The sequence below is a fragment of the Sebastes umbrosus genome, chromosome 12 (genome assembly GCF_015220745.1).
Source record: "Sebastes umbrosus isolate fSebUmb1 chromosome 12, fSebUmb1.pri, whole genome shotgun sequence".
NCBI lineage: Eukaryota > Metazoa > Chordata > Actinopteri > Perciformes > Sebastidae > Sebastes > Sebastes umbrosus.
In genome coordinates, this window is record NC_051280.1 from 11234916 (window position 1) to 11261003 (window position 26088).

Here is a 26088-nt window from a genome sequence, read left to right on the forward strand (position 1 = left end):
AGGGGAGACTCGTGGGACCAATGGATTCCTTAGGTTTTCTAGTTTCACATAATACCAGCATCTTCACTCTAGCTTAAAAAGCCCACTGAAACCTCCGGAAGATCGATTGCGTTCATGCGTTAAAGCAAATTTGCTTTAACGTGTTATTATCGCGTTAACTTTGACAGCCCTAGTTTAAAATAAAAATATTAAAATACATTTATGTCTTTTAACAATTTAGTTTTATGTGTTTTCTGTCACGTATTATGATTTATTGTTTAGTGTTTGCCTCATTTATTACACAGATACTGTGGGGTCACATTTTCTCACGAGTTTCTGGTTCTCTGCGGTCACAGATTTCGCTGTAACACTGTCGAACATGAAACACCAGTAATAGAAACAGAAGGGGCCAGTGCAACGACACGACATGCTCACGATGGGAAAAGAGTATATCTGCATGAACGCGCTAGTTTTGGTGGAAAAAGGGTATGAGGGAGGAGGAGCGAGTTCAACCTGGCCCTGCTCTTGATGGTATCCTTCAGAGGATCCAGCTCCTAAACTGCCTCGTGGCAAACACCTGTTTCTCTCCCTCCTCCACATACCATCTTCTCTCCACATGCCTATCATATTTTTTCAACTTCCTTATATACATACGATTGATAAGTCTGGTTGGAAATGAAAACCATGCACTGTGTTTACAGAGGTGCACAGGGTAGGAACATTCCAGCAATCCAAAGGTTTACCTGCCAGCGTGCGATCAGTACAGTTTGCAGGTCTAGCTCACTGTCTGCGTAAGCTTCGCTCTGGCCTGTTAAGACACGACCATCAGCAGAGCTCACGCTGGAATGAGGGAGAACGATACCTTTTAGATGCTGGGCGCAGTTTGGATTTTTCTTTTCCTTTGGGAAAGGTTCAAACTTGGGAAGTACAAGCTGATCCAGAGTCAGCTGCAGCAAATGGGCGTTCAAAATCCTGTATGTGTAATTTTACCCAGTGGTGACTTTGCGTGGGTGGAGTCTGTTGTGTTGTTGATAGTGATCCTTAGATACGGTCTCCAGTCACAGAATAACAATCCACGTAACTGTGACATCAATCATAAAGTTTCCTCTTGAGCTGCAACTAATGATTATCTTCATCATTGATTATTCTAGCACAGTGGTTTTCAAAGTGATTTTCACTATAATTCCATCCATAAGTAACACAGTAACAGAATGTATGACTGCTTTGGTGAAGAGTTTCATACACTTTCTATAATAAAACATTTAAAAGCAAAACTCCTATCAGAAGGCACAAAATATTATCAAATGCGGTCTATTTCGTGTCAGTTTAGGGGTCCTTGACGTGAAAACGTTTCTGTTCTAGCAGATTGTTTTGGATTGTTTAGGCTAGAAGATAATGACAAATTGTCATTGTTTTTCAGACTCCAAAGTGTCTTTTATTACTTACTCTGTCTGAACAGTTGAAAAATAAAGCATTGATTATGATATGCAACAGAAAATAGCTGAAAATCCTCACATTTGAGTTGTAGGAACCAGCTAATGTTGGATGTTTTAAATGATAAATAACTTAAAATGATAAATTCATTGATTGTTAAGATAGATGTCAATTTTGTGGTGGTTGACTAATCAATCAAATGACCAATCAATCAGCTGATTGAGTTATTGTTTATTGTACAGTTTTCTAGAATGACTGCTTCATCAGCATTACAGTAATTCATTTTCACTGAAATGTAATAGACTAGCAACCCATGAAGAAGGAGCTGTGTCTTAAATGAGAGTGAAACTCCACTCTGTTTATTCAGAAGCCTTATTGAGAACTTAACAAAAAGGATGCTGCTTGATGGAGTTTTTATTTCCAATGCTTGTGGCCACTTAACCATGTGCATAATAGATGTGAGTCTCCTGGTTTAATTGCTTTACTGATGAAAACACGGAGAAAGTATTGCAGTCATTGTGTTCGGCCAGGTGGACTGAAATATAATGCAGAGATGCAAATTAATTATTAATGATGATGTTGTGGTAATGGACCCTCCTGGTAGTGTTCATTTGGAGGCAAACAGTTCCAGTATATGTAAATAAATCATATGAAAAATCACAGCATCAATTATGTTTTCAGAAAAGTTTAATTTTATATAATTCATTTAAGTAATTTGATCTAAATTGTTTTCTCTCCTGTGTTTATGATTTAAGAATAGGTGAAAAAAAAGTTTTGGCAGTGTTTGTTGTTGTTATACTCATTTTGGCCACGAGAGACTAAAGTGCACCACTATTTCATGTTATAAATATGACTAAAAGCATTCATACTTCCTTCCAGGTGGGTTTTAATTTGCACAACTTGCTAAAACACAATATATGTACTAGGGCTGCCCCTTTCTTAGTTGATTAGTCGACCAACCGGCCGTTTTTATGCTGTTTTTCATGCTGATAACTTATTTCTAAGAAACTTATGAGCTCATCTCTGGTAAACACAAGATTTAAAGTGGAGCTTTTGTGTGATTCTTTGTGGAAAAAACTCAGTTTTACATATCTATCAATAAAATCAACTAATCGATTAGTCAACAAAATCGTATGAGTGTTAGTCGACTAAGAATTTCTTTAGTCGAGGACAGACCTCATTTGTAGCTTGTGTTTAGGGCGCATGGAGAAATTAAAATTCACCTGGAAGAAAACATGAATGCTTTTAGTCCTATTAAGAACATGGCGTAGCTGTGCACTTCCGCCTCTTGTGGCCGACATTAGTATTACAACAACAAACACATTAAATAAATAAATAATAATAATAATTAAAATAATTAAGGATTAGGATTATCCCAGTAAAACCTTTTTTCAAGTGTTTGTACGTCATAAAACAGACTTGATTTAGATCAGACATAGAAAATGGATCACCAGAATTATTTTTTGTCTCTTGCCTCTCAGGGCTTCCATATACATCAGTTAGATAATGCCTTCTAATATTGGTTTCAATTACTGTTTAATTTGTCTTAATGCTGATTAATTCTCAGATGTTGTTGCAGACTACACCCATGAGTGTAAAGCTGCAACAATTAGTATAATAATCAATTAGTCGATCAACAGAAAATGTATCGGCAATTATTATGTTAATCAATAAAAAACTTTCTTTAGTCTTTTATTTAGTTAACTGGATATATTACTGTTAGTTGTGCAAAACAAGCAATTTTGAAGACATCATTTTGGGCTCATTTTGGAATTTTCCAGTCAAACACTTATGATTGATTACGATTTGGACAAAAAGATTAATCAGTTAATTGAGAAAATAATCAACAGTTTAATTGATAATGAAAATAACTGTTAGTTGCAGCCCTAGTTCAGAGTTAGACCAACTTGATCTTCAATGTTTCATAAGGTTGCTAACAGAAACAGTCCCCTGCCATCCACAAACCAAAGTGATGTACTTGATCGCTGCTCTGTGCAGCAAACATTTGCAGTGTTTAGGTCTGGGTGCCAGTGTGTATGAGGAACATGCCTCCAAATTTGTCTGTTTATTTTAGTGAAAACTTATGTTCGCCATGTTTTAAACAGGCCTTTGGCAACGCTAAGACGGCAGAGAATAACAACTCCAGTCGCTTTGGGAAGTTCATCCAGCTCAACTATCTGGAGAGCGGCGTCATCAGAGGGTAAGACTTCATGTTTTATTTTTCTCACCAACCTCCAATACTCATTTCGTGAATCTTCAAGGCTTCTGCAGCACAGTTTACCTTGGTTGATATCTTTGTTTAACAGTTTCTTTTCTTCCTGTGTCATAATTGTACAATGTTATCAGCCACACCATAGCTTCATAGGTTGTGTTGACTTTCTCTTCTTGTGTGTCTCTTACAGGGCAGTTATTGAGAAGTACCTACTAGAAAAGTGCCGCCTGGTGTCCAGAGATCAACGGGAGAGGTAAGAGGAAGACGCACAGAAATACTCCTAGTTCACATTTTATTTCTTATTTCTTAGTTAGTTAATACTTAACTGGTACCAACTGTGCTCACATTGTCAACAAATTGTACCTGAACTCTGACCTCTTATATAAAACAGTAAAAGCAAAACACTTTGGAGGAGGTTCAATGTCACCTCACCACCTTTACAGTGTTGTGAACAGGGAAATGTTGAGTAAATAACAGAGTTGAAATGAGCCCTGATTGACTGTATCGGCGCTGTGTGACCTCTGACCCGCAGGAACTACCACGTGTTTTACTATCTGCTGATGGGGGCGTCCAAAGATGAGCAGGAGGAGTTTCATCTATTAAAGCCGCAAGATTATCTCTACCTCAAGCAGGTACCTTTGATCCACAAACTTTACAGCAGCAGCAATAGAGACGTGGGAGGACTAGACTTGATGTGTCATTTTATGTTATCAAATGGGGAAAACCAGTGGTAGATGTTTTATAGAAACAAACCCACAATGTCTAATTCTTTCTCAACAGTAACTCACATAAAACTGTAAAACTGCACTTTAGCTAGGCTCACAGGGCATCTGCTTTCCCTCAAAATAGTTTTATTATATTGGGAATTTAATGCCATGTGGCCTATTTAATCTTGTTTATCTATGTCTTTTGAAAATGCTATTATTAGATTGAACACTGGTGGGGACTGAAAAACATTACAAAAGTACAATATGTGTTGTGGAGTAGAAGCATAAAGTAGCATAAAATAGAAATACTCAAGTGAAGTACAAGTACTGCAAAATTGTGGCCTACTCAAAAACAGTAATCAAGAAAAGTACTTAGTTACATTCCACCATTGTTAACTTAAAAATACATTTAAAAACTGTATTTCCAACTCTAGTCCATGAAGTTGTGAACTATTCTGTTTCTAGTCAATACTAATAGTTATTACTGACAACTACAAGGCCTAATATTTTTAATATCCCAATTCACAATTAATCTGGAAAGTAAACAACCGTTTTTTTATGGTACACATTTCAATTTTGTTTGTCAAAATATTTTCCCGGGGGAGGCTGCCCCCGGACCTCCCTACCGAATCCATAGAGTAATTCTCATAACTAACTACTGTACGTCTTTATAATTGCTTTGCTCAGACATTAGAAAATAAATTGATGAAGCCTTTTAGCCAAGTCAGATGCCACATCATTTGCTGTCACTCACTGAATTAAACTTACAGGGTTGTGTATCCCTGATAATGCAGAAGGACTCTGCAAGAAAACCTCCCTATAATAACACAATCTTCAGCTTTTCAAACTATAGTCAAGTCAATTTATTTATAGAGAGCACTTACAAATAACAAATGTTGACCAAAGTACATTATATAGAATCAGATAAAACCTCAGATATTAACAGGAAAATCAATGAATTGATAAAAGTGAGATATTCAATCATTTTGGATTCAATTATAAAAAGACAAAAAGAGATGATTCAGTTGATTTCTACATTTTTTTATTTACTTATTTACACTGAGGTTATATATTGTATGTGTTTGATGCACATATTTGTACATATTTATTATATTTCTCATTTCTTATTTTTATTTATATTTCTCTACGTATAATGTGTTATATATTGTAGCATTATGTAAATGTTACATACTCCTTTATTTCTATTTTTCTTTTTCTTTATACTTTTATATAAGAGTAACTCTAACAACCCAATTTTCCCCTGAGGAAGTATTTCTGATTCTGATTATGTGTAGACAGTTTAGATTGACAGTGCTATCTGTATCCATTCATACACCTCTGTGGCTGTGCTTAATAATATTAACCCCCTCTTTCTCTCTGTATCTCGTCTCTTTGTCCTGCAGGAAGACCTCCATTTAGATAGTGAGGAGAAACTTGGGCAGGAGTACAAGAGGCTCCAACAGGCTATGGAAATGGTTGGCTTCCTGGCCTCCACCAAGAAACAGTATGTATGATTTCCATAATGAGCAACACAACGGGAACGCTGCAGGCCGGAGTCAAACTGACCAGTGTAGCTATACTGACCTTTTAGGAAAAGTCAACAAAAGCGTTAATGGACCAGTTTAAAATGTGCCTGCAAAACACTTTGTCTGTAAGTAATAATTAGTTGTTGTTTTTTTGTCAGACATGTGGGATTAGTCATCAAGGATACAACAGCACATGCCAAGGGGTTAGACCATCACAGGAACGTATATTATTGCAGTAAAGCCCACTCACTTCACAGGGAGGGTGAAGAAAGCTTGGAATTGCAGAAATATTTGAAAGACAAATATTTGCTGTACTCAGCCCAACAACACTGACTGACAGTGACACCGCACAGTAATCAGTTATCTGTACTAATCTAAAACTTGCGTAGGTAGGTAAAGTTATTTAACTGCACACTCACTGTTGAAGAGTTTCTGCTTTCTATACTGGTGTCAGTGACAAGTCAGAGCTTGTCAAGTCAAACAGGAGAAAAATGCAGCAAGCATGTCGACAAGCGCCTCACGGCCTCGGGACACCGTGTACACATAAAAGCACTAGCAGCAAAGTTTGTAACCTGTTCAGGTTGGTCCTCCTGGTGAATAACCACAATTTAGTAAATCTACAGAGCAAAGTACAGTTGGAAATATAACAGGCTCAAAGCCAGAAAATAAGGACAAAGTGAAATGATAATTTTTCCTTTAATAAAAGGGCTTCATACATTCCTCATCAAACACCTCCAGTAGAGTCACAAAGATCCAGTGGAGACTTGGTTATAAGCAAAGTAAATTCCATAACAATAGCTATGAATAGTCTTACATTTACATCTTACATCTGTTTGTTTGTGTGTGTCTCTTTCTACTTTGCAGCATATTTTCCATCCTCTCTGCCATCCTGTACCTGGGCAATGTGAAGTACACGCAGTCAGAGGACCCTGAAGTCCTGGAGGTCGGACCTGCTGACGTTCTGTCCACACTGTCTGACCTGCTCAAAGTACGTTCCTGCAGTAAAACGCTTGAATATGAATTAAAAACCCTGTAAACTTGGCATGAAATCACAGTAGCTTGAAAATATTTTCTCTCAGTGAGCAGAACAACTGCTAGAGATGAACTGCGTCACAGCTCCGCCTGAAATAGCTCTCTGTATTGTTTAAGAACAAACATGTTTCAACCTGTTCTGTTTGTCAAGTACAGTCATTAGTAGTGATTTTGTTTGGGGTTAATAACGTGTTACAGTATTGTTTAACTCTCTGTGTTTCTAACTGTTTTTCCAGGTGAAAATGGAGCCACTGGTGAAGACTTTGACCAAGAGGAGAGTAGTGACCGCTAACGCCACCGTAGTTTCACAGTACACACTACAAGAGGTATAGAGTTTTGATTTAATATCAGGGCTGCCCCTTTAATTTTAGTTATTAAATCATTAAATATGAATATGTTTAATTTGAGTTGTGTTCTACAAAATTTTTTTTTTTTTAATTTGAGTTGTAATTTGCTTTGTTTAATGTTTCTGTACGTTCAGGCCTACACAGTGCGGGACTCCATGGCCAAGTCTTTATACGGAGCTCTGTTTGACTGGATCATCCTTCACATCAACCACGCAATGCTCAACAGACGAGACATGGAGGAGTCAGTCTCTGTAAGTCACACGGGAAAAAACTGCAATATTGACTGCCGACAAAATATGTGCATGATTTTGACTTTAAAGTTAAAGGTAGGGTTGGTAATGCTGAGAAACTAGCAAGAGTACACTAGATTTAAATAAGATGAAAGTAGCTAGCAGCACTAGTTCCAAGAGTCCCTAAATCAACACTGACAGTCCGTCCCTTCAGGCCTCTCTCTTAAGCCACTCCCCCAAAAATTAATCATAATGAACGTAAACAACGAACATGGCTATTGTTAGTACTCACAGCTGTCAAGCTGGCAGCTTGTGGAAGACTCCAATGATGCACAATGAGTACATGGGTAGAGTGCATGCAGGCAGGTAGGTAACCCGTCCAATCATTTCATTTGGACCGAATGAAATGATTAGACGCGTTTATTACGGGTTTAAACTTTTTTTTTTCTCTCTCTCTTTTTTTGTCAGAGCATTTGATTTATTGATTGCTGTCGGGATGTAATGAGAATATAACAAAAAATGTATTTGAACAAAACTACAAACCCTACCAACAACTATAACAAAGTATCATCAATCACATGCCATTTTTCTACTACAAGTCTTTCAGTTTATTGCTGTGCAACGCTGAAAAGGGAATTATAAAATGTCTGTGCACTCATGTATCTGAAGTTAAAGTTGCATTTTTGAACAAAGATACATACATGCATAAATAAATAAATAAATAAATAAATAAATACCAGGGGCTGCACAATATATCGTGTTTTTATCATCTTCACGATGTCAACTTTTCTTAATTCAACAAGCAGTTTGTTGTATTTTAGCAGTATACTGAAAGCAGCAGAAAGGCAGAACTGAGTACACTTTAATATCAGTTTATTTATCGCAACTAATACCGTTATCGCGTATTTTTCTGATATCTTGCAGCCCTAATAAATACATAGGTTTACCAGTAATGGGCTCATGTCTCCAGTGTGCTGCCTTTTTGTATGTTGGTTCTGAATTGTCGTGTTTGCTGTTTTGTTTTTTAGTGTTTGTCCATCGGCATCCTGGATATGTGTGGTTTCGAGAACCTCCAGACAAACAGCTTTGAGCAGCTGTGCATCAACTACACCATCGAGAAACTGCAGTACTACATCAACCAGCACATCTTCAAGCTTAAGCAAGTAGGTGTTTTTTCATTTTAATCTCTCATGACATTCAGTGGTGGATAGTATTCATTCTTTATTTGGACTCAGCATGGCCGACACTTTTTATTGGCTGTCTTATTGCCCTTGTAGCCTTCGCAGTGAGTTACCACTGTGCCTGCAAAAGTCTTTAAATATCTGAAATTTGGATATCAAAATGCAGGACTTACATTGTCTTACAGACAGATATACTGCAGTCCTTTAAGTGTTTCTTGGTGAATTCTTTTTTTTAATTATTTTTTAATCCAGTTGGCATTAAGGAGTCTTAAAACTGTCAGGCACTGTATGTACTGTTTGACTGTTACTAGTACATCTCTTCATCAGTGCTACAGAGACAAATTAAATCCATTTACTTCCCCTGAGTAACCTAATTATGTAATTGTGATTTAAATGTATTCCAGGAAGATTATGTGTCCGAGGGCATCGCCTGGAAAAACATCGACTGCACTGACAACAGTGGCTGCGTTCAGCTGATCAGCGAGAAGTCGACCGGACTCTTTGACCTGCTGGATCAGGAGAGCGAGTGGGTGCTTGTAATATGATCCCCGATGGGATTTATCGCAGTCATATGACGTATTTATCATTCATAACATATGACGGTAATATTACACTGTATGGGCCAAAGAAATAAAAAAAACCTGCATAGCGCAATCAATCCAAAGTCTTTAGGGTGGCCCTTCATAACAGAACTGTTGTTGCTACAGCTGACTGCTAACGTGCTAAAAGACACAGAGACAGTTCACTCATTGTTGCTGTTGTTGTAGATAAACGGTTGTGATTGGCTTGTCCAAAACCAGGAAATGTGAGGGGCGTAGGTTTGTTCGCGGCCGTTCTCACCACCGTTTTGGCAACAATTTTGCATTTAGAAATCCCCACACATTCGGTAGGTGGAGCTCTCCGATTGTCGGGTATCGCGAGACGAATAAATGACAAATAATTATCACCGTTTGTTCTGTGTCAGCTGATCAGTCACTACAAGAAATCCATTCATTTTCTTTCCCAAATGTTTCCCACATACCATTAGTTAAAGGCAGAATGAGTACGATTTGTCGATTGTGGTGTAAACACAAGATTTAAAGGCTCAACAAAGGTTATGGTGCTCGCCAGCAGGTGAAAGCCAACACCACATTCACTCTCATTTTGGAACAAGTTTGGTCCGCTTGGCGTTTCACCTCGCTATATTTGAATTTTTTTGGCACTGTGTCGGCCATTTTCATTGCTTCCTCTTGGATGCTTACAATCTGGCATTTAGATGCTTCGTTTTTATAGAGGTTGACACCCAGAAATGTCCTAAACACAGCAAAATAAGAAAATCCAGGCAGAAGGCCAGGTCTCTGCAGATACAGACACTTCTAGAGTGTCATAAGTGATGATGAGAGGGATATTTTTGTATGAGTATATACATTGTTTTTTAGGGAAATGCTACACAGTTATCCCTTAATATTGATATTCTTTCCTTCTCTTTGTGTATCTTCAACAGCCCTCAGGCCACAGATGAAATCCTGTTGTACAAGTTGAATCAGCAACATGAGGACAACCCATTCTTTGTACCCTCCTCAAATACAGAGCCGACTTTTGTCATTCAACACTTTGCTGGAAGGGTTAAATATCACATCAAGGTGGAGTATATTTCCCACACTGCGAACATCTTTATCCTACAAATGAAATAATAAACATTTGAAATTCAGTAAAAGTACACTTAAACATAGCGAGGGTCTGCAGTAGCCTTGTTAGATAAGCACCCGTGGGGAAAAAACATGGAAAATCTTTGAACCAAGTGAATGACTAATGCTCCTCCCTCCCCCAAGAGGACTGTTGTTGCACTGTGAAGTTTAAAGTTGTGAATACAAGTAATGAATGTAGAGCTCCCTTTTGTGCAAGAGTAAAGGAATACAGCATGTTAATCATGATTCTTCTTGTTTTTCAGGATTTCCAGCAGAAAAACACAGAGCACATGCGTCCTGAAGTCATATCACTTCTACGGAGCAGCGGGCGGGCATTCGTGCATCACTTGGTTGCATCCAGTCCAGAAGCTCTGTTCAGATGGGGAGTCCTGCGAGCCACCATCCGCATCCTCACAATATTCAAGAACCTGGGATGCCAGCGGGCAGAATCGAGTAGGTAGCTTTAGATGCTGATCGATCTGCATTTTTAGCTGCAACCAGCAGCTAAAATAAGTCACTCTGTTGAAATAAAGACTCCCGATGTGTCTTTTCAGGAATTACGTTTCTCCATCAACATGTATTTTGTTTCGTGTTCTGATGATTACAACTGATTTGTTGTATTGTCACCACAGTGTCTGCCAGACGAACCTCCCGCCAGACCCTCAGAGAATTGCAAAAGCGCAACAGTGCTGCTAAGGACAGGCTGTCCAGGTAACTTTACTACACTGGTGCATTTGTAGTCTATTTTACCGTCACTGACATGTCTCGATTCCAACTTTCATTTTAATACAACCAAATGTATTCAAACTGACAACGTGTCTTGAATCAGGCATGTTAGTTTTACAGCATTAAAGCTGTAGTAGGCGAGATTGGAGCAAATATGATTAAAAAAAAAAGTTATTTTTATAAAACGGTCACTATATCCTGACAGTAGTGCATGAGACAGGTAATCTGAAAAAAATCATGTACCTCTGTGTCCTCCGGTGCTAACGGCATCTGCAAGATTTCACAGACCGGAGATAAGCAGTCAGAGCTGATCTGAGGTCTGCTGTCCATCTGCTGTCTATGAGAGCCGGCTGTCAATCACTCGCGAACTCCGACCAAACGGTCAAACTAGGCGGCGCTGATCAAATATGAATCAATAATATGTTACGTTAATGCCTATTTCTCACCTCAAATGTTTTCAGAAACAACTTGTAGTGTAATGTTTAGCTGTAAAATGAGAAAGTTTGTGACCCGGCAGCCATGTTGAGATGGCTTGAAGGAATGGCAAGTACCGGTCACATGACCAGAGAACAGCCAATAGGAACGCTCTCTCTCTGAAATGAACTGTGATTGGTCAAAGTCTCCCGTCACAGGCTAGATTTTTTAAAGTCTGAAAACAGAGCCATGAGGAGGAGCAGAAGTCTAGTTTTCTCTCAGAATACTTGAATTACAATATGCTGAAAGGTTATTATGGAGTTTTTGCCCAATGGTGCAAAAAATATACTGCCTACTGCAGGTTTAACAACTGTAATCATCAACCATCAATTCCAAACCAGTAGACAACCTCCGGGTCTGAGAAGTGAAGCCAATGCTGAAGTGCCTTAAACTTGCATTCTTTCTAATAGCCAGCAGGGGGCGACTCCTCTGGTTGCAAAAATAAGTCTGATTGTATAGAAGTCTATGAGAAAATGACCCTACTTCTTAATTGATTTATTACCTCAGTAAACATTGTAAACATGAGTTTATGATCTCAATCGCTAGTTTCAAGTCTTCTTCAATACAGCATGATGTTCATTTAGTAAATTATGGTCCCATTTAGAGTCAAATAGACCATAAAGCAGGGTATGCTTTAGGGCGTAGCTCTTGTTATTGACAGGTCGCTACCACGGCATTGTCCAGTCTGGGAGTTCTCCGTGTTTTCGTCTTACAATTTTAACCCTTTCACAGTGTGTTTTCAGTTTATGAAAGTTGATTATGACCTTTTTGGTTGCCTGAAAACGTCTTATTCGGCGTTTGTTTGCTGAAAAAAATGCCGAACTCAAGGCTTCAAAACAGCAGTCCACAAACCAATGGGTGACATCTCGGTGACTACATCCACTTCTTAGTCTATGTTCCAAACACAGGCACAAATACTGCCTTAATTACTTTTTTCATTTGTTCATTCATTGTCTCATTTATCTATTCTTAGATAGTTAGTCGGTTGAGCTTTATTTATTAAGGAAATCTCATAATAGTCTCATAATGCATAAGATCACAAAGAAAATTCATTTACTCAACAACCATCACACTCACATGTACATTTTTCAAAGACAAAATAGTGACCCAGAGGGGACAATACATGTGGCTTACTATTAAGGAACACCTGTAAATACATGCTTGTCAAAAGGAAAATAGACCTTGAAAATAAAAAAGACTCTTTGCTGATGAAGTTAAAGTACCTCTCTTACATTTACAGCACCAGCATGACTCTGGATTTCTCCTTTGATCGCTCTGACGAACATCCTTTTGAAGTATTTGAAGACATCTTTGTCAATTATGAAAAGAGAAAGTAAGTGGGCCTCATGGCTTCAATTTAAACACACTCCTCACTTTCTATCTCCAGAGCTGTTTGTTGAATGGAGCCTCCTTTTGTCTGTATTTTTCTGCAGGAAAAGTCGAAGCGGTCGACAGAAGCAGCTCATTCCAAAGGTAAAGTGTTAATGATGTGTGCAGTATTGATGAAGCTCAGAGTTTTTCAAGTCATTTCAAAAGCAGCACTTCTACACAGATGTTTGTACATCTTAAAGCTCACAGACTTTATTTTGTCTTATTAAACAGAATCTCATGGATGTGCACTCGCTCCGACATATTGTTGGTGTCGCCGCGCATGACCGAACCAGCAAATTAATCTTCCACCCTCATCGGACGACAAAGCCCCCGACAGTTGGCGCTCAGTTTCAGGTTTGTTCTCTCTGCATCTTTGCTGACTATTATTGCTCTGTTTCATAAACTTAAATCATCAATAGGGCTGTCAAACGATTAAAATATGTAATCGCTTGATTGTCCATAGTTTATCGCAATTAATTGCAGTTTTTAACTGTTCAAAATGTAGGTTGAAGGGAGATTTGTCAAATATTTATTACACTTATCAACATGGGAGTGGGCAAATATGCTGCTTTATGTAAATGTATGTATATATTTATTATTGGAAATCAATTAAAAACACAAAACAATGACAAATATTGTCCAGAAATCCTCACAGGTACTGCATTTAGCATAAAAAAATATGCTCAAATCATAACATGGCAAACTCAAGCCCAACAGGCAACAACAGCTGTCAGTGTGTCAGTGTGCTGACTTGAATATGACTTGCCTCAAACTGCATGTGATTATCATAACGTGGGCATGTCTGTAAAGGGGAGACTCGTGGGTACCCATAGAACCCATTTTCATTCACATATCTTGAGGTACAAACTGTATGTACTGTAATTTTGGAACAATATTGCAAAACATCAGTGCATGTTTGTCTCTAACTTGTTAACTGCCGGTGTAGGTGTCCATCATAGGTGAGCATAGCCGCTGACTCAAGAGTACAAGAGTAGAGAGAATGAAGAGAGAATGAAATAGGAATATCTTTTTAAAAAAAACTATAAAACTATTCCTTTTATTTTAGGAACAAATGCAAATAATAAAACCATCACTAACTGCACTTCTGTGTCTCACAGGCCTCAATTCGAAAGCTGATGGAGGCGATTGAAAAAGCCGAGCCATTCTTTATTTTCTGTGTTCGCTCCAACGCTGAAAAGGTAACGTCGTGCGTGAATCTTTAACGCCATCCTGATTGTAAATGTAGTCCTACACGTTGGGCCAAATAACACAGTTCATCACTTGGGGAAAATGTTTTGTTTTTGCAGAAGCAGCTGTACTTTGATGATGAACTTGTGCTCCAGCAAATCAAGTACACAGGCATCCTGCAGATGGTTGACATCCAGAAGTCTGGCTACAGTGCCAAATACACATTCAAGGTGGGCAATCACTTGAGAATGATGTATTATATATGTGTGTGTGTTTGTGTATGTGTATATAAATATCCTACTTTACTGTACATTCAAGGTATTTACAATGAAAAGGAAGTCTAACTCACTTCTGTACCTGTCAGAAGGTTCGCGCATGCAGAAAATTCCATTTAGATGGAAACCTGGCTAGTGAGAAGAAAGTTAATTTGCACTTCTGAAACTGTTTTTGATGACAGGAATTTGTCGAGAAGTTCAGAATGCTGCTTCCAAAAGGAGTTACTGCAACGCCAGAGCCCATAACTGAACTGTTTGAGGGGATGGAGCTGGATAAGAGCACCTATCAAATAGGAAAAACCGAGGTAAAGATTCTTGATCATATCAGTCATTTATTCAGATTTTAACTCACCATAGTCTGGTGTATCCCAATGGCCAGAGGATTAAAGTTACGTTGCCATGGTTAGAAACTTGCTTTACACTGAGGTCACCCATGACTACTGCATGTACCCATGTTTCTGTAATGTGTCTCTTCAAGTAAACCGTTATTGTCATGAATCAGAGAACCCTGTCACTTCCTAAAAAGACATAATGCTTTACATAAAATCATAAAAACACATAAAAGTCACATAAGGAGTAATGCATGTTTTTCAGGGTATAAAGGTTTCCAGTGGTTTCATCATTCATTGTGCCTCTCTTTCATCTACTCAGGTGTTCCTCAAGGAGAAGGAGAGGCAACTGCTCCAAGTCACTCACAACAAAGAAGTGATGCGTCACATCATCATCCTGCAGCGCTGGTTCCGTGTCTGTCTGATCAGATCGCACTACCTGCAAAAGAGAGATGCCACTATGCTTATACAGGTACCATTTATAGTATAAAATAGGAGACAATTGGAAATGTTCTCATGGAGACTACTAGACAATAAAAAGCATTCACCCCAACACAGGTTTCCATGGATGTTGTAGATCAGTCCCCTTGGTTTGTCTTCTTAGTGTCCCAGCAAAAAAAAAAAATATTCCCAAAGACTCAAGAACAAATAAAGACACAACAGACTAAAGTTGACAGAAGATTTCTGGTGTATTTTCAGAGGAGCTGGCGTCAGTTTTACGAGAAACAAAACCTGGCTGCTACAGTGATGCAGACAGCATGGAGGACTTCCCTGGATAAACATGAGACAGAGGATGACGAGAATACATCCAAGACCCGGCCTGGACGGGACAGGTACACATACCTCTAAACCTACACTGCTTGCATTGCAGCTTCTCTTGTTGAAGAAGGACGCTTTCACAAGCCATAGTCCGATTGTCTAGTCCGAATTTAGTCTATTTAGTTTGGTTCAATTTCACAGTGCAAAAAATTAAAAAGGACCAAATTTAAAAATACATTTTTGCTGAGGAGCTTGTACGAAGGAGCGAATTTATATTTTTTGTCTCAAGAGCTGCCACTTCGGAATCGTGGACCTGTGAAATATTGCTGTTGAATCCCCTCCCCTCCAGTTTATCACGAAATACTTTATAATCTTTTAGATGTAGAAAATATCTTGGAAAAGAGCTTGTCTTTAGACAGCCTGCTGATATATTGGCAAGACAGATGAATGGGGCAGGATGCGTAGCCTTATATCATTGGGGTGGTATGATGATATGGTATTATTGGGCGACAATTATGCTCATTTACAATTCTCATGAATGCACGCTCATTTACGCACAGGTGGCATTCATCATGTTTAAGTTATCTTGAGTTAGGAGCCTTCGCTGAATCTGATGTGGCACACTCGTACAAGCCCACAGTACGAAAAATAGTAAAAGAAAGTTAAGATAAGAATACAAAAATGTTCTTGCATGAGGCCTATTGTTATGAGCCAATAAATGTTTTTTAATCAAACACATAAGCTTAACAAACATTTTTGATACAGATCCCTGAAATTTGGTTATAAAAGAATTGTGACCAAGAAGTGTACCGTGCAGGACATTTTACAGTTAAAAAAATGGACTTGATACTATGATGGGTTCATACCAGGTTTTATCCTGAAGTTTTAACTAGACATTTCAGGTGGAATTAGAATCAAAACAGACAATAAAGCATTAGCATTTATATTATGGATATGTTGTTGTGACGCCAGTCTGATTTAGTGGTTCTTGCATAACAGCTTGAAAAAAAAGGAGCTAACGAGGCAGCACAAAGTGGAGATCAGCCCCAACAGGAGCCAAGAGAGGTCCCAGAGCAGGGAGAATCGAGAGGGCAGAGGATCCCCTCCCCCTCTCAACCGGCCCCTCTCCCTCCCACTGGACCCTAAAGTTGGCACCGATGACGGCTCCACCAGCTCCTCTAAGAGCAGCTCGCTGCAGCGCTACACAGATCTCGAGGGGATCAAAGAGAAGGCCGAGAGGTGGAAGGAGGGCCGACAGAGCGATAGCGAACCGACGGATGAATCGAGTCCAGAAGTACGACGACGAGAGGATCGGAAAGATGACTTTCAGTAAGCATCCTAAAGTTATACAAGTCTTTCTCTGTTGTAGCCCCAACAAGCTATTTTAATAATGTCATATCCTTCTTTATATTATATCATCGATTATCTCATTATATTATATATATTATTTCTCAAAATGTATGTCTGTTACCAATAATGGCAAAAGTGTTTTTTTAGTCCCACAATAGTCCACAGCTCGGTTTCTATTTCCTTCTGTAACACAGGCGCAAAATCAAGTCCAGGTCTGTTGATGAACTGTCCAAGATCAGCTCATCAGGCTCTGATAGCTCACCCACCACCAATGAGGTAATCTTTCTCCATATGTTATTATATCATCCAAAACACTTGGAACACTTAATCCATTTTCTTTTCGCTTCTCATACAGTTGTTGTTAGAGTCCTGTACAACAATACATGTTGGCATACTGTACTGTAAGTACTGTAGTTACTGTATGGGTTCTGTAATCTGCCAAACACACAAATGGAGGCTCCTTACGCATGAATCAAAGAAGGCCTCCCAGTCTGTGCCTCATCACCTTTCCTGGCCCAATTAGGTCAGGGTGCATCTCCGCAAGCATCCCAAACGCAAGCGGCGCTTAGCCTACCCCCGCAGCAGTTTGATGATGACCCTTGGGGGCTCCAAGGAGAGCGAGTACTGGAGCTTTCCGCTGCCTCCCATCAGCCCCCAAGTGACCGGCATGAGGAGCGCGGCCAGTAGCGTGGATGTCCGGTCCCTCAAATCCCAGGTCAAGGTACTGACCGAAGGGACGCCTTGACCGACCACGACTCTCCTCTGCATGCAGGCCTTGCATGTGTATATCCCAAACAGACTGAAGGTTGCATTGCTCTGGGACTTTTCATAAAAAGAGCTTTTGCTTCTGAAAAACAAAAAAGGAAATCTCAAAGCCCATTTCGGATCTTTTTTGTCTCTTCACCCAAATGAGCCGTAGGTCAGCAGGTACAGTTCAGAGTCACCACAGAATATGGTGGATTGCTTTTATGTAATGAAGACAGCTCAGTATGTAGATATAAACTGCTCATTCTAAGCTAACGAAAACACAAAGATTCTTAGTTTCAGGTGATTATACACTAACGAAAACATACTATAATATTATATTCCATTTCTGCCAATAGATCCCCCTAAATGTTACACACTGGACCTTTAAACTATATGGCATCATACACATGAACCAATCATTTTAAATTAATGCATAGTCAGGTTATGGCAAATCATTATTATCATTATTCTTCAAATCATTATACTTTAAATAATGTAAACATTACTGGAATATCGTCATAGTCAACAAAGAAAAAAATCATATAATTGGTGCTCAGAACCAATTACATTTAATGATGAACATATAAACAAGTGAATAAGATTTAAAATCACTTGAATGTGTAAATAATTAATGTTTTAACACACTGACACAATGCTATTAATATATGAACTAACTTTACTCATACTAATTAAAGTTAAAAAAATAAGGTCAACGCTCAGCTGGTGGCAGAAGACCGTGCAGCTTTGCATGAGTTAAAAATGGTGGAGGACTACCACTATGGTGCTGTTATTGTATCATGTTTACGTGGCCTGGTTTGGTGGTGGTGCAGCTGTGGTGCAGCTGTGGTGCAGCTGTGGTGCAGCTGTGGTGCAGCCGCTGCAGGGTGACACGGTGGGGAGAGGTGGTTTTACTATGAAAGTTGTCTTTTAGAGTTGTTTGTTCGCACATTTTATACTTTGACTTAGAACATGTTTTGATACTGTAGATGATAGCAGCAGAACCTGACGGGTCGAGGTTCAGCCTTCCAGCCAGGGGCTCCAATGAGGACTCAGGACAGCAGGAATCTAACCAATCAGCACTCACAACTCCGGAGAGGTAAAACCCTCCACTCAGTTCAAAGGGAATCGTTCTATGCTTTGAGTTTTCAGGACCAAGCTTAACAGTACTTAATGTATTTGATGTAGCTGCATAGAGCTCATACAGACTGTCTTTTCTACAGGGTTTGGTTTCTCAGTAAATTCCTGAAAAAGCGGCCACCTAAATATTCCTCGGACAACGTCTCTCCGTCAGATAAAACAGGTAACCAAAAGCAGCAATCTTAATGTATTTATTTGTTCAATGCAGTTATTATAAAATGTACACATACACTTTAAATAGGCAGCAACAGGGACTGTCGCACAGTAGTATTAACAAAATGTGAATTACTTGAGGAAAAGGTCTAAAGTAAAGAGGAAACAATGTCATAGTTTTCTTATGCTGTTGGTGGAGGTCACAGTTTACCATCATACATCACTGGTTAGCACACTTCTTCTCTTCACTGCCATCTGGAGTTTTTTTGCTGATCAGCAACATGTGTAAAACAAGGTCTTCTTGTAGAAGTATCCTATACATAACCATTAGATAGAGTGTTTCAACTTGTAATTGTCGTGTCAGACTAATAATGCCACACCTCCCTCGTCTGACTGCAGTCACCTTGCCCAGCTACACTCCACATGCCTACCACAAGCCAGACCAGCAGAGTGAGAGGGTCCAGCGAAACCCAACCATTAAAATCAGCCGGGCCACACGGGCATTGCAGGGCAACGCGTCTCTGGACCGAGAGATCACCGACCCCAAAGAGCTGCGAAACCTGGACGAATTCCTCGGCAATCAGGTGAGATGAACACCTGAGGAGGGGAATCTGAAGCACAGCACATAACCCCTAACTCAGGTTTTATTTACGGCACTTCCAAATCTTGACAAACATACATGGCTTTCACTTGTTTGTACTGTAGACGTGCATTTTCGTGCAGTGTTGTCACATACTGTAGCCCAGCTCTTTTACACAATCTTACACTTTTTATCGATGTACATACATTTAGCACACACATCCAGCTGTCATGTATGGGGCGGTGTGAGTGGCTGAGGAGAGATGTGGCGGGTATTACCAACAACAGTGTTGTTAAAAGTGACATGATATCAAAGTGTAACTGGGAAAAACTCCACTGGGAAATATTAAAATACATTCTCTACTGACTCCTAAAACTATGAGGAGCTGCAACCTTCGGTCATGCGGACAAATTATGTACAATATTCCTCGAACCCGCTCCGTCTTTGGTGAAAGTGCTTTTAAAGTTTTTACACCCTCATCTTGGTGTGAGCTCCAGAGTCATTTTAAACTACATTATTTTATAAGCATGGAGGTTTTAAAAACAGGATTAAGGACTATTTGAATACTGAATGTACTCGAACAACTCTGTTAATTCATGGGTTGACGCAATTAACTGTTTAAAGACTGTTACTTGTCTCTTTTTTGTGAAATTTCTTCTTTTGTTTTTTAACTTTTAGCTGTTTTGTTTTAAGTCTGTTATTTGTCGTTTATTGAAACTTTTTTGCTGTCCTCTTGGCCGGGACTCCCTCGGAAAACAGATTTAAAATCTCCATGGGAATATCATGGTAAAAGGTTAAATAGAATAAATAAATATAAATTTGTAATAAATAGAAAGTATTTCCAGTAAAATACTTAATTTTTGATCAGTTATTGTATTATTTACAGGTCAATGTACACAGTTTTTGGTATTTATTTATATGAATATTTTATAATGCCTTATTTACATATAGAATTGTATCTAGTAAATTTTCATAGTGGAATAGTTCAATAAATTCTTATATTATTATTGCTCAATCTCCTATGGACTTTTAGAATTTAGTAGTAGAAATTTACCCCGGTAGCCGAAAGGTTAAGACACATACCACATAACTATCCTCTGTTGCCTGTCACACCCATCTCACTCCAATAAAGGCAAAAATGCTAAATATCCTGTGTTCAACATCTTTATAATTCCCTCATCTTTGTCTGCAGGTGAATGAGCTGCAAAGTAGAGTAAAAGAGCTGTCAGCAACAGAGAGCATCTTCATCAACGCCACCATGCAGTTCAGAAATACCATCAAAGGCATGTACTCGCTCCAGGTCAGTTCATCTTCTTCTAGGACATTTTTTTTTTATAGTTGTTGACTTGTTCTTCTACAGTGTTTCGGATGTTAGAATGTAGATTAATTCATTCATTCATTTATTTTACCATTGAAGTCACTTATTGTAAGTCTGCTACTCAATGTCTCCTGTGACCAACAGAAGCCCCAAATCGGCTACAAAGATCTGATGAAGGGCTACCGCAACAAAGTGAACACACTAGCGGGAACCAAGAGGAAGAAGTCAGAAGTCTCGCTGGTGGTCAACTTGTTTCAGTCTGTACTGGACGGCTTTATTAGGGGCGAGATAAAACGAATGGAGTCTGAGCCATCCAAGGTAAATGAGTTAGTCAATCATCAGTCTCTAAACTACTTGGTGAGTATAACTATCCCTTGACTCACTCGTATATCTCTTCTGGCGTCTCTCAGGCCACCAAGACGACGAAGAAGAGGAGGAAAAAGGACAAATGTGTAAGTTGAATATCTTTAACTGCAATAAGAAGTTTCTGCATTATACATTAAAGTAAATCAACCCAGTGCAATATCTGTACATCCTCTCTCTACAGCCTAATAGTCCTCTGGATCACCTGTTCAGCACGTACCAGGTGAACATCATGCAGTCATGTGACTTGTGTGGCTCCTACATCTGGGGAATGGAGAAAGCCTACATGTGCAGTGGTGAGTTCAAAGAGCTGCAACACCACAAAATGTAACCGCATTAAAAAGACAAATACAAGAGGAACGCAATTAAATTCAATTTTTTTTTTTTTCTTCTGTTTTTCATTTTAGCTTGCAAGTTAATATGTCACAAGAAATGTCTGAACAAAATCATCACAGACTGCTCGACACGATGTGCCAGACAGGTAGGAACTGACATTTTTAAATACCAACTCTTGAGCTCCTGAGCACATCACCTTTATTTACCTTTATATACTTTACACACTGTTTCACAAACTGTTACACCTCTGTTTATATACACTGATCAGCCATAACATTAGGTCAGCATGAGCACCCTGACTGGTCTGCGGCTATGCAGCCCCATATGCATAAACTGCGATGCACTGTGTATTCTGACACCTTTCTATCGGATCAAGCATTAACTTTTTCAGCAATTTGAGCTACAGTAGCTCTTCTATTGGATCGGACAACACGGGCCAGCCTTCGCTCCCCACGTGCATCAATGAGCCTCGGGTCTGGCCCTGTCGCCGATTCACCGGTTTTCCTTCCTTGTACCACTTTTGGTAGGTCCTGACCACTGTAGACCGGGAGCATCCCACAAGAGCTGCAGTTTTAGAGATGCTCTGACCCAGTCGTCTAGCCATCTCAATTTGGCCCTTGTCAAAGTCGCTCACATCCTTACGTTTGCCCCTTTTTTCTGCTGCCAACACAAAGTTTAAAGTTCAAAATTTTCACTTGCTGTCTAATATATCCCACCTACTGCCAGGTGCCATTTTTAGGAGATAATCAATGTTATTCACTTCACCTGTCAGTGGTCTGAATGTTATGGCTGATCGGTGTGTGTATATATATATATATATATATATATATATATATATATATATATATTTACTACTTCTCTATACATACTACATTCCTGTTTACACCTCTGTGTTCATATATTACTTCTCATCATGCATATACATCCTGTTTACATTAATTTTTCCCATCTGAAATACTGTCTTCAACAAAATTGACATTTACTTTACTATTTTATATTTACTTATGTTTATATTTAAGCCCTAGATTTTAATTGCACGATTTTATACCTTAGATTATCATTATGCTTTTACATTTACTTGTGTGATTTCCCCTTTTATATATATATATACATATTTTATGACCATTGTTGAAGGAACCTGAGACCAAAGATTTTCATTGCCAATGGCTGCTTTGCTAGAATTGACATATGACAAATAAAGAACCTTGAACCTTAAAATACTAGAGCATGATTGAAAACATACACATCAATTTCTCAAGACTCCCTGCCCATATATCTCTGTAATCCCCCTCTCGTCTTTGCTTGTGACAGGATGACAGTATACCGGGCTCCCTTCACTTCGGGGTGCAGGTGTGCATCCTCACCAGTAAAGCCAACCCTGTGCCCAAAGTGGTGGAGTTGTTGCTGATGCACGTGGAGCTAAACGGCCTCTACACGGAGGGTATTTACCGCAAGTCGGGCTCAGCCTGCCGAGCGAGGGAGCTCCACCAGATTCTGGAGACCGGTAAGAACTTTTTTGCACACCAGCGGAAATATCTTTCAACAACAGATCCAGTCAGCTACAGTTTATTTGATAGTTTAGAGCTCCACATAACATGATGTTTCTAGTGTTATTAATTGGCATTATTAGTGTGGAGCAAGGACAGCCACAGTCAATGGAAAAAAAGTTCCTGTGGACTTAAGGGCTGCAACTAATGATTATTTTCATTGGTGATTAATCTGTTGATTATTTTCTTGATTAATCGATTAGTTGTTTGGTCTATAAAATGTCAGAAAATTGTGAAAAATGTCAATCAGTGTTTCCCAAAGCCCAAGATGACATCCTCAAATGTCTTGTTTCGTCCACATTTCAAATATATTCAGTTAACTGTCATGTAGGAGTAAAGAAACCACAAAATATTCACATTTAAGAAGCTGGAATCAGAGAATATTTCCTTTTTTTTTCTTAAAAAAATACTCAAATCGATTATCAAAATTGTTGTTCTTAGTCTAATCTCTTCTGTTAATTTGTATGTTTACATATTTGTGTTTTAATAGTTCAGGTTAAAATTAAGAAAATATATAACTTAAAACTTAGAACCTATGATAACTTGTATGCTGTTTTAAAAACTATTTTAAGGAACTCTAAACTCTATACTTTTATCATTGTGATGATAAAATTCCCTTATCACATCCTTTGTCCCCTGACCGCGATGAATGAAAAATAATTTCATGTACTAATAAAATAATTGTATATTTTTTGGTGTGTTTCATCCGTGTGTTCTGTCTCGTGGCATCAGATCCTGAGGGACCATGTTTGGACAACTACCCCATCCACACCATCACAGGTCTGGTTAAACGGTGGCTCAGAGAGCTGCCGGACCCCCTCATGACCTTTTCCCTCTACAGCGACTTTCTGCATGCCGTGGGTGAGTAAATATTGATAGTATATAAAACAGAATTGTTGTAGATCAATGTACTTGTGAGCTCCTTGTCATAAATGATAGAAATTCCTGATATAGATATTTACTCTGACAGAAGTTTATTGATGTCCATGCTTGTTTGCCCCCAGAGCTGCCAGAGAAAGCTGAGAGAATAAAGGCCGTTTACCAAAAGTGTGATGAACTTCCTCCTGCTAATTTCAACACGTTAGAGCGGCTCATCTTTCACCTGGTCAGGTAGGATGATCTATAGTATTCCCTTCTACTGTGTCTACTCTTTAAAGGGGCAATGTGTAATGCCTAGCCACCTGCTCCAAAGAAATAGGAGGCATCATTTCACCTCTACTGGGTCCATACAATTACAGTCATCAGCTAACTAACAGCAGGGCAAGAATACACAATATTCACAATATTGTTTATTGGACTGAATCCAAAGTGGCAGAAATGAGACAACGACCCCACCTTCATCTCGTTCTTCATTTAATCCAATAAACAAACTATCAAAACCCAAATGGACCATGAATGCATTATTGACAAGCCCTCGGGGCAGCTCTACTTCGCCATCCTCTCATGAGGGCAGACTGGACGCTACAGTGACTCGGTATCGTCTCTCGGGGAACAAGTGGTATTACAAGACAGTATGGGCTGGACCTTGCTGGTTGGTAAAATCCTGGCCATATCTTACACATTGCTCCTTTAACTGTAATGTTTATGCCTTATGTGTTGCCAAAACAAAATGATTTCCACTAAAATGCGGGTTGCAAAGAATCCTCCACTGTGATTATTTGATTCTGTTGTTTACTTGTGTGTGTGTGTGTGATAAAAGTCCTGCGAGATCCTTGATCTGAGTGTCTTTTTAGGGTTGCAAAAGAGGAAGAGCACAATAAGATGACACCAAGCTCTCTAGCTATTGTGTTTGCTCCCTGCATTCTGCGTACACCGGATGTTGATGACCCCTTCCTTGGTATGAAAGATGTGGGCAAGACTACAACGTGAGTCAAAACTCTTCAAGAAGTTTTATTATTATTTTATTTTTTTTTTATTTAAGTATTTTTCTTGGCTATTGAAAAAGATAAGATGAAACTTTATTGATCCCGAGGGGAATTGCTGTGTAGCCGTTGCAATATTAAGTGGTAAGAGTGCAAATATAAATAGTATATGAACAATAAGGTGCAAATCCAATTATATATACAATATAGACAATGTCAAACTCAGGTTAACAGTGTGGGTCATAAGATATAAACAGGTTATCGGTCGGGATCAGTCTAGGTGGGGATGCCTGGCTTCAAAATGCTGTATTTGCTCTTGTTAGATGAATTGTCTGTATTTCTAGAGATTGGCATCGTATTTATGGGGGTGTATTCATCTTTGACCTGCAGGTGCGTGGAGATCCTGATCTCTGAGCAGTTCAGACGCTACAATGAGAAGATGCAGAATATCCAGGAGCTGGAATACGCAGAGGCCCTGGCTGTCAATCAGCTCAAACTGAGGAGACAAAACACGGTGAGAGAAAACTACAAGGCCAAAGGAAGATATGATCATGACATCTCACTCCCTTTTTATAGCATCAGATAACTCATTAAAACCAAACGTACCAGAAAAATGAACACTTCGACATACATCAGCCCGATAAGAACTATCTAAAATGACAGAAACCATCTTTGGGAAAAATACATTTGATGTGTACTTTGACTTTTTAGTTTGTCCCATGTCCCATCCGCTAACATGGAGGGGTGGGATTTATAACCTATACTGCAGACAGCCACCAGGGGGCGATCAAGGTGTTTTGACTTCACTTTTGGGGAGCTGTCATGTCGTCCATCTTTATTTACAGTTTAAGGTTTAAACAAAGAAAAACTCCACCTTTGTTGCATCTAGAGTAAATGACTCGATAGCTGAACTTCTGCAACATTCTGAAGAGTAGATTACAGTAGCTGAACATTTTTGGAACAAAATGTATCTGATTTGAAGCCAGTGTCTTTATTCATTTTATCAGATTTATCATGATTTATCAGCTGACATCCGACCTACTCTAAATACTCTGATCTCTGTGCAGGTGATTGTTGAAAAGCCTTCACAGCAGGACGTTCCAGACCAACAACCTCCGGATGAAATGGAGAGGACCCTCATCGATAGGATCCAGTCCATCAAGCAAGAAAAGTAGGCTGAGATTTTTTTCATTGGACTTAAATGCAATGTGTGCAATGCATATAAATTTGAATGATAATATCTTGTTTTGTTATTTTC

General features: G+C 39.0%; 1 protein-coding gene across 4 annotated transcripts in view; it reads left to right on the plus strand.

Annotated features, from left to right (window-relative positions):
- Window positions 1-26088, plus strand: part of myo9b (myosin IXb) — a 38456-nt gene that overhangs the window by 9404 nt on the left and 2964 nt on the right. For 3 of the 4 annotated variants that reach the window (XM_037787655.1, XM_037787658.1, XM_037787656.1), the window contains exons 3-39: window positions 3519-3613; window positions 3816-3878; window positions 4158-4257; window positions 5736-5836; window positions 6723-6846; window positions 7127-7216; window positions 7372-7488; window positions 8496-8630; window positions 9053-9174; window positions 10132-10270; window positions 10579-10768; window positions 10948-11026; window positions 12756-12848; window positions 12949-12988; window positions 13118-13240; window positions 14005-14085; window positions 14194-14304; window positions 14532-14654; window positions 15001-15150; window positions 15378-15511; window positions 16437-16766; window positions 16982-17063; window positions 17311-17508; window positions 18521-18630; window positions 18755-18834; window positions 19224-19408; window positions 20597-20704; window positions 20867-21040; window positions 21133-21174; window positions 21270-21381; window positions 21493-21566; window positions 22733-22925; window positions 23701-23829; window positions 23973-24078; window positions 24702-24833; window positions 25221-25344; window positions 25898-26001. In XM_037787655.1, the coding sequence (XP_037643583.1) occupies window positions 3519-3613; window positions 3816-3878; window positions 4158-4257; window positions 5736-5836; window positions 6723-6846; window positions 7127-7216; window positions 7372-7488; window positions 8496-8630; window positions 9053-9174; window positions 10132-10270; window positions 10579-10768; window positions 10948-11026; window positions 12756-12848; window positions 12949-12988; window positions 13118-13240; window positions 14005-14085; window positions 14194-14304; window positions 14532-14654; window positions 15001-15150; window positions 15378-15511; window positions 16437-16766; window positions 16982-17063; window positions 17311-17508; window positions 18521-18630; window positions 18755-18834; window positions 19224-19408; window positions 20597-20704; window positions 20867-21040; window positions 21133-21174; window positions 21270-21381; window positions 21493-21566; window positions 22733-22925; window positions 23701-23829; window positions 23973-24078; window positions 24702-24833; window positions 25221-25344; window positions 25898-26001 (4493 nt within the window). The remainder of the gene's footprint in view (window positions 1-3518; window positions 3614-3815; window positions 3879-4157; window positions 4258-5735; window positions 5837-6722; window positions 6847-7126; window positions 7217-7371; window positions 7489-8495; window positions 8631-9052; window positions 9175-10131; window positions 10271-10578; window positions 10769-10947; window positions 11027-12755; window positions 12849-12948; window positions 12989-13117; window positions 13241-14004; window positions 14086-14193; window positions 14305-14531; window positions 14655-15000; window positions 15151-15377; window positions 15512-16436; window positions 16767-16981; window positions 17064-17310; window positions 17509-18520; window positions 18631-18754; window positions 18835-19223; window positions 19409-20596; window positions 20705-20866; window positions 21041-21132; window positions 21175-21269; window positions 21382-21492; window positions 21567-22732; window positions 22926-23700; window positions 23830-23972; window positions 24079-24701; window positions 24834-25220; window positions 25345-25897; window positions 26002-26088) is intronic. The other variant, XM_037787657.1, reaches the window with a different exon arrangement.